This window comes from Saccopteryx bilineata, chromosome 2, assembly GCF_036850765.1.
Source record: "Saccopteryx bilineata isolate mSacBil1 chromosome 2, mSacBil1_pri_phased_curated, whole genome shotgun sequence".
NCBI lineage: Eukaryota > Metazoa > Chordata > Mammalia > Chiroptera > Emballonuridae > Saccopteryx > Saccopteryx bilineata.
The window spans coordinates 276,797,144-276,813,625 of record NC_089491.1 but is presented as its reverse complement, the minus strand read 5'-3'; the positions used below and the strand labels follow the sequence as shown (position 1 = coordinate 276,813,625).

The following is a 16,482-nucleotide window of genomic DNA, read 5'->3' as shown; positions in this document are numbered from 1 at the left end:
TTCTCTCCGTTCCTGTCTATCCCTCTCTCTGACTCTGTCTCTGGCAAAAAAAAAAAAAAAGAGAGAAAAGAAAAAAGCATCAAAGTTAAGATAAAAAGATAATTTATTTTCACTTCCTCATTTTCATATGAAAACCTTAGACCCAGATGTTGTGAGATGGCATTTAAAGACTTCAGGCCAATGATGTCCCTGTCACACCAGTTGCTGTCACTGAAGACAGAGTGTTAAGGGGTGGGGGGAGAAACCTTTAAAAAAAAAACCCTCTAATAAACGCAGAGCTGAGCTGGGTGAAGTCAGGTAGGAGGGGGTACAATGGGCCCAGCAATCAAATCACCCTCACCAGTGGAGTACACCTGGGTCTCTCAGACACTCACACAATAAACTCTTTTTGTTCTGCCATAGGGTCCCAGCCCATCAACAGGACCTGACCTGGGCTCGCAGCTGAACACATCCAGGTATATCACGGGTAGGAAGCACTGCTTTAAAAAATCGACCTGAAAGATAACGTCCAAAAGAGGTAAGAACCCAGGGGCCCAGTGGAATGAAGCCTCGGAAGAAAGGGCTTGCGGGCTTCCTGGAGGCGGCGCGCGGGCACCTCCCGCCCCACTCGCCGCATGCGCTGCGCGGGCTCCAGTCTCGCTCCGACGCTCGGAGCCCCGTCAGGGCGCGACAGGATCCCCAACACCGACCGCCTCGTAGCTCTGAGCAAAGGCCCGGGCCGCAAACCCACTTCCCCCGCGCTACGACCAGCCCTACCGGCGCCCGCCGCTCCCCACCCCGGGACCCCACACGCCACAGACGCCCCACCTACACAAACCCCAGGCCTGAAGCTGCAACAAAGCCAGCACTAACCTACTAAGATTCCGACCAAAGACGCGCAGGAGCCGGAACCACGTGACCCGACCACCGCCCCCAAACTCACCACCGCCCAGCCCGGGGTAGCACAACGCCCCCGCCCCCGCCCCTCCGTTTGACCAGGGCGCACCCGCAGGATCCAGACGGGCTGCAGCTGCGTGGTGACTCCTCGCGCACTCTCCTCTGAGTGGCGGCTACGGACAAAGAGAAGGGGCGCAACCCGCAAGCTTCGGTGGCCCTGCGACTGCGCCTGCGCGAGACTAAGTTGCCTGTGGACTACATTTCCCACAAGACTACACCGCTCCAGTATCTCCGTCTAGGAGCGGGTGGGGGGGGGGGCCAACCCTGGGTTGGGGGGGGGCCAACCCTGGAGCATGTTGGGTTAGCACTCCTTTGGGAGAGGAGTAAAGAGTTAGAATTTTAAAAGAATAGGCAAGTGTTGGTCAAATAAGTTTGTAAATATGATATATATGTTTGCTTGCTTATAGTTTTCATTGGGTGTGGGGGACAGGCTGTAAGCAGGCAGGGTCTTTATAGCTTAAGGCTTAGTTTTAAAGACTAAGCTTTTTTTTTTAATAATTTTATTTTTTTAATGGGGTGACACCAATAAATCAGGGTACATATGTTCAAAGAAAACATGTCCAGGTTATCTTGTCATTCAATTATGTTGCATACCCATCACCCAAAGTCACATTGTCCTCTGTCACCTTCTATCTAGTTTTCTTTGTGCCCCTCCACCTTTCCCTTCCCCTCTCCCTCTCCCCCCCACCCCCCCCACCTCCCCCCCATAACCACCACACTCTTATCAATGTCTTTTAGTCTCGCTTTTATATCCCACCTATGTATGGAATAATGCAGTTCCTGGTTTTTTCTGATTTACTTATTTCACTTCGTATAATGTTATCAAGATCCCACCATTTTGCTGTAAATGATCCGATGTCATCATTTCATATGGCTGAGTAGTATTCCATGGTGCAGGGGTCCCCAAACTTTTTACACAGGGGGCCAGTTCACTGTCCCTCAAGACTGTTGGAGAGCCAGACTATAAAAAAAAATAACTATGAACAAATCCCTATGCACACTGCATATATCTTATTTTGAAGTAAAAAAAACAAAACGGGACAAATACAATATTTAAAATAAAGAACAAGTAAATTTAAATGAACAAACTGACCAGTATTTTAATGGAAACTATGGGCCTGCTTTTGGCTAATGAGATGGTCAATGTCCGGTTCCATATTTGTCACTGCTAACCGTAACAAGTGATATGACGCACTTCCGGAGCCGGACGCGTGCATCCCGCGTCACCGGAAGTAGTACTGTACTGGAGCGACGCTGCTACATACAGTACTCCAGGAGCACAGGATATGGATGCTGACCACCAATGAAAGAGGTGCCCCTTCCAGAAGTGTGGCGGGGGCCGGATAAATTACCTCAGGGGGCCGCATGTGGCCCGCAGGCCGTAGTTTGGGGACCCCTGCCATAGTGTATATGTGCCACATCTTCTATATCCAGTCATCTATTGACGGGCTTTTTGGTTGTTTCCATGTCCTGGCCACTGTGAACAATGCTGCAATGAACATGGGGCTGCATGTGTCTTTACATATCAATATTTCTGAGTTTTGGGGGTATAGACCCAGTAGAGGGATTACTGGGTCATAAGGTAGTTAGTTCTATTTTCAGTTTTTTGAGGAACCACCATACTTTCTTCCATAATGGTTGTACTACTTTACATTCCCACCAACAGTGAAAGAGGGTTCCTTTTTCTCCACAGCCTCTCCAACATTTGCTATTACCTGTCTTGTTAATAATAGCTAATCTAACAGGTGTGAGGTGGTATCTCATTGCAGTTTTGATTTGCATTTCTCTAATAACTAAAGAAGATGAGCATCTTTTCATATATCTGTTGGCCATTTGTATTTCTTCCTGGGAGAAGTGTCTGTTCATGTCCTCTTCCCTTTTTTATTGGATTGTCTGTTTGTTTGTTGTTGAGTTTTATGAGTTCTTTGTATATTTTGGATATTAGGCCCTTATCTGAGCAGTTGTTTGAAAATATCACTTCCCATTTAGTTGGCTGTCAGTTTATTTTGTTATCAGTTTCTCTTGCTTAGCAAAAACTTCTTAGTCTGATGTAGTCCCATTCATTAATTTTTGCCTTCACTTCTCTTGCCTTTGGAGTCAAATTCATAAAATGCTCTTTAAAACCCAGGTCTACGAGTTTAAAGACTAAGCTTTTCCCCACACCCTTGACTGTTACATGATGTGGGGTGGTGCACTCTCATGAGGAATCCTGTTATGCCTCAGATAAGTGACTTTGTATCAGAGACTTTCTTGTTTGTATATTGGATTAAAGGTTTTGATTTCTACACTATAAAATGGGGCAGAGGGGCCCCTGCAGGAGGAGAGCAGAGAAAGGCCACGTGCAGGAGAGGAGAAGCAGCCAAGATGGCAGAGTGCTGAAGGAGAAGACAGTTTGTGCAGAGTTTGAGCAGAGAGAAGGAGAGGAGAACAGGGGTGAATAAGGCTGGTAAGGTACAAACCTTTGATTCTGGGAAACTCAGATAAGACAGTGGCTTTTGGAGCCCTGAATGGAAAGGGAAGTGTTTTCCCACTGTGTGTATTCCTTGCCCACTGGGTGCAAGCTAGGATTAAAGCTAATGGCCCACCAGTTCTTGGCTCCATTGTTTCATTACCGTCTGTCCAAATAGAACCTGCATGGTCCAGGCGGCTGTGATGGTGGCCATGGCTACTGGCCTTACAGCAAGCAAACCCAACAGTAGCTTAAAAATAGAAAAGACGATTGGCCTAAGAGTTCAACTGAGGCCCTGGTCGGTTAGCTCAGTCTGTTAAGAGCCGTCCTCCAGAAATGAGTAGGTTGAGGGTTTGATCCCGGTCACAACACACTCGGGAAGCAACTAATGACTACTTCCCTTCCACTTCCCCTCCTTTTCCCCTCCTGTCTCTGTGTCTCTAAAAACCAATAAGAATTAGGCCATAGCTAGATAGCTGGATTGGTTGGAGAACTGTCCAGGAGCCCAGAGGTTGGTGGTTCGATTTCCTGATCAGAACACATATAGGAGCATCTCAATGTTCCTGTCTCTCTCTCTCCCCCTGCCTCTCAAAAAACGAAAAAGAATTCAATTGAGGAAAACAAAAAGAAAAGAAATTAATACATTTATAGGAAACAAAGCTAAGGCCCTGGACAATCCGCCTTGAGTCGGCTCAACCCGCCTAGTGTGTGGATGTCCTGGGTTCGATTTCTGGTCAGGGCACACAGGAGAAGCAATCATCTGCTTCTCCACCACCACCACCCCGGCCACTTTTCTGCAGCCATGGCTTGATTGGTTCAAGTGCATCACCCTGAGCACTGATGATGGCTCCCTGAAACCTCCTCCTCAGGCACTAAAAATAGCTTGGTGGCAGCATGGCCCCAGATGGACAGAGCATCGGCCCCATGGAGGTTGCTGGGTGGATCCAGTCAGGGACCATGTCGGAGTCTGACTCTATCTCCCCTCCTTTCACTTGGAAAAGGAAAAGGAAAAAAAAAGCAAAGCTAATCCGTAATTCAAGTACTGTAGGGGAAAGTTACAAATAAGTAATTTTCCTCCTGCAAAAGAGAAGGGTATAGAGCGTCGGCCTGGCGTGAGGGGGACCCGGGTTCGATTCCCGGCCAGGGCACACAGGAGAAGTGCCCATTTGCTTCTCTACCCCCCCCTCCTTCCTCTCTGTCTCTCTCTTCCCCTCCTGCAGCCAAGGCTCCATTGGAGCAAAGATGGCCTGGGCACTGGGGATGGCTCCTTGGCCTCTGCCCCAGGCGCTGGAGTGGCTCTGGTCGCGGCAGAGCGACGCCCCGGAGGGGCAGAGCATCGCCCCCTGGTGGGCAGAGCGTCGCCCCTGGTGGGTGTGCTGGGTGGATCCCGGTCGGGCGCATGCGGGAGTCTGTCTGACTGTCTCTCCCCGTTTCCAGCTTCAGAAAAAGAAAAAAAAAAAAAAAAGAGAAGGGTAGGCCTGACTAGGCAGTGGCGCAGTAGGTAGAGCATCAGACTGGGATGCGGAAGACCCAGGTTCGAGACCCCGAGGTCACCAGCTTGAGTGCGGGCTCATCTGGTTTGAGCAAAGCTCACCAGCTTGGACCCAAGGTCGCTGTCCTGAGCAAGGGGTTACTCGGTCTGCTGAAGGCCCACAGTCAAGGCACATATGAGAAAGCAATCAATGAACAACTAAGGTGTCGCAACGAAAAACTGATGATTGATGCTTCTCATCTCTCTCTGTCCCTGTCTATCCCTCTCTCTGTCTCTGTAATAAAAAAAAAAAAGTTTAAAAGAAGGATAGGATGAAGTGGGCGAAATAACCTCAGACACACAGGGAATCTAATGAGAATCTTCTCAGTGGCAATAAATTTGAAATTCTTTTTTTAATTTTTTTTAAAAAAATTTTATTTTTTGTATTTTTCTGAGGTTGGAAACGGGGAGGCAGTCAGACAGACTCCCGCATGCACCCGACTGGGATCCACCCGGCATGCCCACCAGTGGGTGATGTTCTGCCCATCTAGGACGTTGCTCTGTTGCGACCAGAGCCATTCTAGCACCTGAGGCAGAGGCCATGGAGCCATCCTCAGCGCCTGGGTCAACTTTGCTCCAATGGAGCCTTAGCTGCTGGAGGGGAAGAGAGAGACAGAGAGGAAGGAGAGGGGGAGGGGTGGAGAAGCAGATGGGCGCTTCTCCTGTGTGCCCTGGCTGGGAATCAAACCCAGGACTCCTGCACACCAGGCCGACGCTCTACCACTGAGCCAACCAGTCAGGGCCTCTTTTAAAAAAAATTTTTTTAAGACTTTATTCATTTAAGAGAGGGGAGGGGGGAGAGAGAGAAAAGGTGGGGAGGAGCAGGAAGCATCAAGTCCCATATGTGCCTTGACCAGGCAAGCCCAGGGTTTCGAACTGGTGACCTCAGCATTCTAGGTTGATACTTTATCCACTGCGCCACCACAGGTCATGCAAATTTGAAATTCTTTATCATACAAATAGCTACAGCAAATTTGACCCAGGAAACCAGAAAACCATGTCATGGATAAAAAAGAAAGACAATTTCAGAGGTTCTCTGTCAAAAAAGCATCTGTCACTTGAGTTTCCAGTGAATTCTTTCAAACATCCAGTGATCAGAGAATTCTTATACTTAAATAGTTCCAGAAGAATTAGAAGAAGGAACTTTTTTTATTAATCAGCATAGGACACCAAAACTGACAAATGTTATGACAAATCTTAAGCTTCCTTTTGGAAGCTTAGACCTCCCTTCAGGATCCCTAATGCCTCATCCCGTTGTGGCATCAGTTTGAAGTTCAGGACCTCATCTAATCAGGTGCTGCTATAGACCAGTATCTTCAGGCTGCTCTCTTGGGTACAGCTCTGTAAGTGTTGTTTCTCTTAATTTGCTACATGTGAACTAGAAGATAAGCTATTTTTATCTAACACACCCAAAATATAGTGGGGCAGACATAGGAAGACTGCTATATACTAAGGTGACCAACTTTTTCGTGAAAAGGACAAAAATAAATGGAAGAAAACAATATTGTAAAGAAACATTTTATTCATTGCAACAATACACTATAATATGATAAATACATAATAAAACACTTGTAATATTTTATATTGTAATTATGCTTACATGCCTATTAATTTTTAAAAATAATTGTAAGGAAAAAGTACTCATTTAGATACAAATACGTCACATCACACATAATGTATTGATTCTGCATTGATCGAATACGGACATTTACAGATTAGTCTTCCAATATTAAAAAGGAGGACATGTAGAAGGACACTTTTCAAGGGAGGATGGAACTTACAAAAGAAGGACTGTCTTCCATAAAGGAGGACGACTGGTCACCTTATATATATATATACAGATACTCCTTCCTATTCAAAACTGGGGACAACAGGAGTCTCCACACAGCAATCACTTGGCCATTGAAATTGCTAAACCCCTCTGAATACATGTTATCAGCCCATTTATTAGGGTTCTAGTCTGCTCTCTTGGAATTGTTTTCCATAACTCCAGGCCAGTATTTTTCAACTACCACACTGATGCTGGTCCACAAGAGTTAACAAACCTGATGTTGTATGAAGATTATAGACCCAATGATCTTAGTCAAATTTGCTTATATTCAATGTGATTTTTGCCTTAGTGGTCCCCAAAATAATTCTATTTTCACTGGTCTCTAAGTGTAAAAAAGTTGAAAACCACTGCTCTAGATTGTGACTGCACCCTGTGGGTTTTGGTTGTGCTGAGTCACCCTTCTTTATTCTTAAAAAGTGACTCCTGTTTGCAACTGAATTTTCTCAGCCTCCTTCCTGCTGAAATAAAGTGTAAGAGTCCAAATATCTTTTTGTTTTTAACAGAATTTGTCTTTTTCAGTTCAAGTCAATACAGTTATTTTTAAAACTTTGTGGCATGTGTATACTGTATATATTTATACTATCTTTCAGTTTGCAATTAGCATTTTTTTTCACCTTTTGCTGTGAACTTTATAGTTACCATGCTTCTACCATAATTTTTGTCCTGTATTTTTCTTTCTCCTCAGACACTTTCCAATTTCAACATTTCTTCTTATTAGACTCTCATGTTCACCAATTAGCACATCTCCAATCCAATCTCAAGTAATGGAAAATATTTTTGGGAATTGAGACTGAAATGAAATTGTCTTCAAAATTATTTTCCCACACATTAGCAACTGGGTTCTTAGAACTGAATGACATTCTCTTTTGACTATAAGCAACTCACCCACCAAGGAGACTCCCAGAGGGAGGAGTGGTAGTTACATTATATAAAGGATGTGAGATGGGGCATTTTGCTGAAACTATCTTTGGAAAATCAAATCTGTCACATGTGTCAAAAATGGTTGATTATTGGTAATTTTATACAGTTTAACCTAATACAGAAATACATAAATGTGTGGGGTAAAAGAATGGGTTGTTTTATTTAGAAAATTTTCATCTATTACATTGACTATATTATTATTTTCTACTGTCTCCAGATTTGATAATAAAGGTTAGAGTGGGCCTGACCAGGCGGTGGCACAGTGGATAAAGCGTCGGACTGGGATGCAGAGGATCAAGGTTCGAGACCCTGAGGTCGTTGCTTGAGCACGGGCTCATCTGGTTTGAGCAAAAGCCCACCAGCTTGAACCCAAGGTCGCTGGCTCCAGCAACTAAGGTGTTGCAATGCGCAACGAAAAACTAATGATTGATGCTTCTCATCTCTTTCTGTTCCTGTCTGTCTGTCCCTGTCTATCCCTCTCTCTGACTCACTGTCTCTGTAAAAAAATAAATAAATAAATAAAAAAGTCTAAAGCAGGGGTCTCCAAATTACAGACCGCGGGCCACATGCGGCCCCCTGAGGCCATTTATCCGGCCCCTGCCGCACTTCCGGAAGGGGCACCTCTTTGATTGGTGGTGGTCAGTGAGAGGAGCATAGTTCCCATTGAAATACTGGTCAGTTTGTTGATTTAAATTTACTTGTTCTTTATTTTAAATATTGTATTTGTTCCTGTTTTGTTTTTTTACTTTAAAATAAGGTATGTGCAGTGTTTATAGGGATTTGGTCATAGTTTTTTTTTTTTTTATAGTCCAGCCCTTCAACAATCTGAGGGACAGTGAACTGGCCCCCTGTGTAAAAAGTTTGGGGACCCCTGGTCTAAAGTTTAAAAGGTTAGAGTGCGACTATAAAATAAATTTGGGAGTAATTTATCCTTTAAAATTTTTAAAAGATTTTCTCAGTTTTACTTACACTTATTTGTGTATATGTGTGTATATTGAATTCTATTCAATTTTATCACCCTGTTGGTTCATGCATCAACAAACACAGTCAAGATACTGAATAGGTTCAGTACCACACGACATTATTTTAATTTGAAACATAGATATATTTTTAGTATTTTTTTTATTTTGGTACTTTTGAAAATTGATTCAATTCATTAAATCCAATTTTATAAAATTTTTCTGGTATGTAGAAATAGAATTGATTGGAATATATTGACCTGACATTCAATGGCCTTACTAAATTAATTTTTCTTTTTATCTATTTTTAGAAATGATTTCATAGTACAGAAAAGAAGAAACAATAGTACAGAATAACAGAAATTACAGAATACTACAGAATTCCTAAATACCTTTTACCTTTAACCCCCAAATGTTAACATTTTACCATCTCTGCTTTCTTTATAAAAGAACACTTTTCTGGTAAGGTAGGAGCATGAATTGCAGATATAATTCCTCTATATTCATAGACACTTCAGTGCATATCTCTGACAAGGTCATTTTATAATATAATCACAGGAAAATGATCAAACTGAGGAAATTAACATATATCCAGTTCTATTTACCTAACACACAGAACTTAATCAAATTCCATCAATTGTCCTGGTAATGTCCCAGAAACAAAATTTGGGTTCAGTATCCGATGTCATATAGTTACTATTACACTGGAGCAGTCTTTCAGACTTTGCTTCATGATCTCAACTTTTGAAAAGTGCATGCTGGGCTTAGCTGGGTTGCTCAGTGGATAAAGTGTCCTCCTGGCATACAGAAGTTGTGGGTTCCATCCCTGGTCAGGGCACGTATAAGAAGCAACCAAAGAGTGCACAACTAAATGGACCAATTAAGTGGAACAATGAGCTGAAGATTCTGTCTCTCTCTCCCTCTCTCTCCTCAAATCAATGGAGGATAAAAAAAGTACATGCCATTTTCATGCTGAATGGCCCTGAACTTGTGTTTGTTAGATATTTCCTCATATTTTAGATCCAGGTTATATATTTTTGGCAGGAATATTATAGAAGTGATGTTGTTTCCACAGAAAATCATATCAAGTTTCATAATATTAGTTTGTACCAATAATAACAATATTAATGAAGCTTAATTAAGCTGATAAATGCCATTTCTCTATTGTAAAGTTATTTTCCTAATTGTAATTAACAAGTATCTTGTGGAAAGATGGTTGTTTTTTTTGTTTGTTTGTTTTTGGTTTTTTTTGTATTTTTCCGAAGCTGGAAACAGGGAGGCAGTCAGACAGACTTCCGCATGCGCCCGACCGGGATCCACCCGGCATGCTCACCAGGGGGTGATGCTCTGCCCATCTGGGGCGTTGCTCTGCTGCAACCAGAGCCATCCTAGTGTCTGAGGCAGAGGCCATGGAGCCATCCTCAGTGCCCGGGGCCAACTTTGCTCCAATGGAGCCTTGGTTGCAGGAGAGGAAGAGAGAGACAGAGAGGAAGGGGAGGGGGAGAGGTGGAGAAGCAGATGGGCGCTTCTCCTGTGTACCCTGGCCAGAAATCGAACCCGGGACTCCTGCACGCCAGGCCAATGCTCTACCACTGAGCCAACTGGCCAGGGCTGGAAAGATGTTTTGAGAATAATGAAATATTGTCATAAAACTTTCACCCACCTAGTTTTTAGCATTCATGATGATACTTGTTCTTCCTTTGGTATTTTTATTTAATTTTTTATTTATTCATTTTTTAGAGAGGAGAGGGAGAGACAGAGAGGAGAGACAGAGAGAGAGAAGGGGGGAGGAGCAGGAAGCATCAACTCCCATATGTGCCTTGACCAGGCAAGCCCAGGGTTTCGAACCGGCAACCTCAGCATTTCCAGGTCGATGCTTTATCCACTGCGCCACCACAGGTCAGGCCCTTTGGTATTTATTAAATGATAATTCTACATAAGGGTTTCCCTTCTTCCCTACTTATACACTTAAACATTTATATCAATATGAATGCATGGATTATTTTTTTTGATGCATGGATTATTTTATTTTTTAGGTTATAACCTGATATCATTTATTTGGATACATGAACTGCCCCAGATTTGGTTTATGTTTCCAAGCTGGTTGCAATTTCCTTTTGATAAGATCCCAATATTAAATATTGAGGATTGTTCTGTGGCTTAGCACTCAGTCTATACTGTGTAGCATTCCATGTGCATATTCTGGTGTAGTTGGGTAGAGTGCTGCATATATGTCTACTAGGTCTAGTTGTTGTTCAGGTTGTCTATTCCCTTGCTGATTTTTATGGGTTGAATTGCATTCCCCAAGAAACATTAGAATCCTAACCCCCATACCTCAGAATGTGATCCTATGTATACATAGGGTCTTTACAGAGATTATCATGTTAAAATAAGGTCATCACGTGGGCCCTAAACTAATAGAACTAGTTTTCATTATAAAAAGGAAAAATTTGGATGAAAAAAGTCACACATAGGGAGAAAATTATGTAAAGAGACAAAGGGAGAAGATGGGTAGCTTACAAACCAAAGAGAGGCCTTGAACAGACTCTTCTCTCACGACCCTCACAAGGAATCAACCCCACTGGCACCTTGATTTCAGACTTCCAGCCTCTAGCACTGAGATTTTTTTTTAATTAATTTTTTTTTTCAGAGACAGAGTCAAAGTCAGAGGGAGGGATAGATAGGGACAGACAGACAGGAACGGACAGAGATGAGAAGCATCAATCATCAGTTTTTTGTTGCAACACCCTAGTTGTTCATTGATTGCTTTCTCATATGTGCCTTGACTGCGGGCTTTCAGCAGACCAAGTAACCCCTTGCTGAAGCCAGCGACCTTGGATCCAAGCTGGTGAGCTTTTTGCTCACACCAGATGAGCCCACGCTCAAGCTGGCGACCTCAGGGTCTCAAATCTGGGTCCTCCACATCCCAGTCTGACGCTCTATCCACTGCGCCACCATCCAGTCAAGCTCTAACACTGAGATTTTAAGCAAACACTCATCTTGTGGTACTTTGTTACAGCAGCCTTAGCAAATGAATAGATTATGGGTCCTATTCCTTTGGGGATTATGCCCATGCCTTTCCCAGCCCCCCTCTCCTCTTCTTCCCCCGGGCATGTATTCCTTGCCTGCTCTTTCTCCTGAGTTTTTTTTTTTAAGACTTTATTTATTTTAGTGAGGAGAGAGAGAGACAGAAGGGGTAAGGAGCAGGAAGCATCAACTCCCATATGTACCTTGACCAGGCAAGCCCAGGGTTTCGTACCGGTGACCTCAGTGTTCCAGGTCGACGCTTTATCCACTGCGCCACCACCAGTCAGGCTTTCTCCTGAGTTTTAAGGGACCCCACAAAGCTTGCAACCAGGGGAGCAGTGGGCAGCAGCAGCTCGTCCTGGGCAAATCCCGTGAATCTGTCTTCAAGATCTTTCCTCTTTTTTCCTGTATGGCTAATAAATTCTTCCTTCACAGCTCTGGCCGGTTGGCTCAGTGGTAGAGCGTCGGCCTGGCGTGCAGAAGTCCCGGGTTCGATTCCCGGCCAGGGCACACAGGAGAAGTACCCATCTGCTTCTCCACCCTCCCCTTCTCCTTCCTCTCTGTCTCTCTCTTCCCCTCCCGCAGCCGAGGCTCCATTGGAGCAAAGATGGCCGGGGCACTGGGGATGGCTCCTTGGCCTCTGCCCCAGGCGCTAAAGTGGCTCTGGTCTCGGCAGAGCGAAGCCCCGGAGGGGCAGAGCATCGCCCCCTGGTGGGCAGAGCGTCGCCCCCGGTGGGCATGCCGGGTGGATCCCGGTCGGGCGCATGCGGGAGTCTGTCTGACTGTCTCTCCCGGTTTCTAGCTTCAAAAAAATACACACACAAAAAAATCTTCCTTCACTTGCATAATAGGCTGTTACTACAGCAAATGCCAAAGAATGTGAAAGTGGCTTTGGTAACAGATGATTGAGTTTTGAGGCACTTGATAGAAAAAGCCCAGACGGCCTTGAGAAGACTTGGTAGAAATATGTTAAAGGTACTTTTGGTGAGGTGTCTGATAAAAATGAGTGCCATGTTCTTGGAGACTGGAGATAAAAAAGATCTTTTTAATAAAGTGGGAAATAATTTGGCTAAATTATGTTCTATTTTATGGAAAGTAGGACTGATACTGAACTGGGATACTTGGCTAAGGAGAATTCCAAGTGCTCTTTGACTAAATGCTCTGTCCACTGAGCCCACTGAGGTGGTGGCCCTGCTCCCTCATCCCTGCATGGTAGACCAGCTCTCTGGAGTTGAAAGAGCTTCACCTTCTAGAACCTTGGTGGTGATCCTGCCGTTGGCATTATTCTCCCCACACCTTTTTTCAAAAAACCTTTTTGGTTTTTTTTTTTTTTTTTTTTTCCAAGAGAAGGAGAAACAGACAGACAGGAAGGGAGAATAGAAGCATTAACTTGTAGTTGCATCACTTCAGTTGTTAACTGATTTCTTCTCATACATACCTTGACTGGGAGCTCCAGCTGAGCCAGTGACCTCTTGCTCAAGCCAGCGACCTTTGAACTCAAGCTAGCAATCATAGGGTCATGTCTATGATCCCACACTCAAGCCAGCAACCCCTTGCTCAAGCTGGATGGATGAGCCTATGCTCAAGCTGGTGACCTAGGTTTCCAACTTGGATCATCCACATCCCAGTCTGATGTCCTATCCACTGCGCCACTGCCTGGTCAGGCCATGGGATCATTTTTTTTTTTTTTTTTTTATCCCATGCTCAAGGTGGTGAGCCTGCACTCAAGCTGGTGACCTTGGTGTTTTGAACCTGGGACTTCAGCATTCCAGGTTGATGCTCTATCCACTGCGCCACCACTGATCAGACCATTCTCCTGTTTTTTTAAGGTTAACCCATGTTTACAGTTAGATAGCTCTATCAGCTTGTTTCCTGCCTGTAGAGTCTCAGAAGACCAATGACATTCCTTTAACCCTTCTCTGTTCTCTTCAGTCCAAGCTGGCAGCACTTCTGCTGATTGGATTCAAAAGATACACCTAATATCATTAACAAACAGTTCTCTAGTCACATTCTGGGTGTTCTCTTCACAGCATGCTTCCTCATTTTTAGCAGTAAGGAAAAACTGAGCATCTTCCAAATATTTAAGATCTAATCCCTCTATGACTAACCATTCCTTTATTTATTTCTATACTCTTCTGTGTTACTACTAGCAAGTGTTGGCCTGTGGGCTATAGTTTCCCAACAGTTAGCCTATGTCCTTGAGTGAACAGCACAGTGCAAAGAGTATCAGATATCTCTACTTGAATCATCATGAGACATTTCCTAGACCAGCAGTTCTCAACCTGTGCGTCGCGACCCCGGCGGGGGTCGAACGACCAAAACACAGGGGTCGCGACCCACAGGTTGAGAACTGCTGTCCTAGACAAATGCATGCTTACATAAGGAATTAATGAGCATTTTAGGTGGATGACTTTTTTTTTTTTTTTTTTTTTTTGCATTTTTCTGAAGCTGGAAACAGGGAGAGACAGTCAGACAGACTCCCGCATGCGCCCGACCGGGATCCACCCGGCACGCCCACCAGGGGGCGACGCTCTGCCCACCAGGGGGCGATGCTCTGCCCATCCTGGGCGTCGCCATGTTGCGACCCTCCTGGGCGTCGCCATGTTGCGACCAGAGCCACTCTAGCGCCTGGGGCAGAGGCCACAGAGCCATCCCCAGCGCCCGGGCCATCTTTGCTCCAATGGAGCCTTGGCTGCGGGAGGGGAAGAGAGAGACAGAGAGGAAGGCGCGGCGGAGGGGTGGAGAAGCAAATGGGCGCTTCTCCTATGTGCCCTGGCCGGGAATCGAACCCGGGTCCTCCGCACGCTAGGCCGACACTCTACCGCTGAGCCAACCGGCCAGGGCCACTTTTTTTTTTTTTTTTAACAGGGACAGAGAGAGAGAGTCAGAGAGAGAGAGACAGGAACAGAGAGAGATGAGAAGCATCAATCATCAGTTTTTCATTGCAACACCTCAGTTATTCATTGACTGCTTTCTCATATGTGCCTTGACCGTGGGCCTTCAGCAGACCAAGTAACCCCTTGCTCGAGCCAGCGACCTTGGGTCCAAGCTGGTGAGCTTTTTGCTCAAGTCAGATGAGCCTGCGCTCAAGCTGGCGACCTCGGGGGTCTTGAACCTGGGTCCTTCTGCATCCCAGTCCGATGCTCTATCCACTGTGCCACCATCTGGTCAGGCATCAGACTGACTTTTTAAATTTAGCAAATCAAATATATATTTGACTTCTACCATCTCCACCCTAAAGCTATGAGTGAGCAACTATTTCAGCAATGTCACAGAAACTTATACTCTGCCTTGAGATTAAAAAAAAAATAAAAAAAAAATATATATATATTTCCTATATTTGTCCATTGATAGGCCCTAGGAAGTGACACTTCAATATCCATAGGAACACCTTGCATCTAGATGTTAGCTTCTATTTTATTTTATTAATTTTCTAGAGAGGTGTGGGGAGAGATAGAGAAGGGGAGAAGGAGCAGGAAGCAACTCCTATATGCGCCTTGACCAGGCAAGCCCAGGGCTTCGAAACGATGACTTCAGCATTTTAAGTCAATGCTTTATCCACTGCACCACCACAGGTCAGGCCTCTGCCTTGAAATTTCAAGGCTTCAGGTCACTGTTGAATTTAAGAGCCAATATGACCAGAAGTAGTCATCTTGTCTCCTGCTCCTGATCTCCTTATAAATGTAAAATTCTTCTATGGCAATAGTTCCTCAGAGTTCCTAGAATCTTATCTAGTGCCACAAGGTTTTTGGTGTACACAAACAATACATCATTTCATACTATGGGCTAAAAAAGTCCCATCTTAGCCCTGGCCGGTTGGCTCAGCGGTAGAGCGTCGGCCTAGCGTGCGGAGGACCCGGGTTCGATTCCCGGCCAGGGCACACAGGAGAAGCGCCCATTTGCTTCTCCACCCCTCCGCCGCGCCTTCCTCTCTGTCTCTCTCTTCCCCTCCCACAGCCAAGGCTCCATTGGAGCAAAGATGGCCCGGGCGCTGGGGATGGCTCTGTGGCCTCTGCCTCAGGCGCTAGAGTGGCTCTGGTCGCAACATGGCGACGCCCAGGATGGGCAGAGCATCGCGCCCTAGTGGGCAGAGCTTCGCCCCTGGTGAGCGTGCCGGGTGGATCCCGGTCGGGCGCATGCGGGAGTCTGTCTGACTGTCTCTCCGTTTCCAGCTTCAGAAAAATGCAAAAAAAAAAAAAAAAAAGTCCCATCTTAGAATATAAACAAGAATCTGGTTTTTTTTCATTTCAGGAAAAAATCTAAACCAAATATCCTGTTTGTCTAAGACATTGTTACCTACACATTCCTCCAGAGCAAGAATTTATCAATTAAAGCTCAGCAGTTACGGCCCTGGCCGATTGGCTCAGTGGTAGAGTGTCGGCCTGGCGTGCAGGAGTCCTGGGTTCGATTCCCGGCCAGGGCACACAGGAGAAGCGCCCATCTGCTTCTCCACCCCTCCCCCTCTCCGTCTCTCTCTTCCTCTCCCGCAGCGAGGCCCCATTGGAGCAAAGATGGCCTGGTCGCTGGGGATGGCTCCTTGGCCTCTGTCCCAGGTGCTAGAGTGGCTCTGGTCGCAACAGAGCGACGCCCCGGAGGGGCAGAGCATCGCCCCTGGTGGGCGTGCCGGGTGGATCCCGGTCGGGCGTATGCAGGAGTCTGTCTGACTGTCTCTCCCCGTTTCCAGCTTCAGAAAAATTAAAAAAAAAAAAAAAAGCTCAGCAGTTACAAGAAAGAGAAATTCATTCTCCTTAACTTTAGCAGAAAAAAATTGTTTTAATTAAAAAGATATGAGGCACCTGTAAGGCCAGAAAACCAAATTCAAAACGGA

The 16,482-nt window shown here is 45.2% G+C and overlaps 1 protein-coding gene across 1 annotated transcript in view; it reads right to left on the bottom strand.

Moving 5' to 3' along the window:
- LOC136322516 (zinc finger protein 850-like) overlaps nucleotides 1-16,482 on the bottom strand; it is a 69,795-nt gene that overhangs the window by 38,575 nt on the left and 14,738 nt on the right. The window contains exon 7 of the mRNA XM_066254480.1: nucleotides 986-1,049. Within this exon, the coding sequence (XP_066110577.1) occupies nucleotides 986-1,049 (64 nt within the window). The remainder of the gene's footprint in view (nucleotides 1-985; nucleotides 1,050-16,482) is intronic.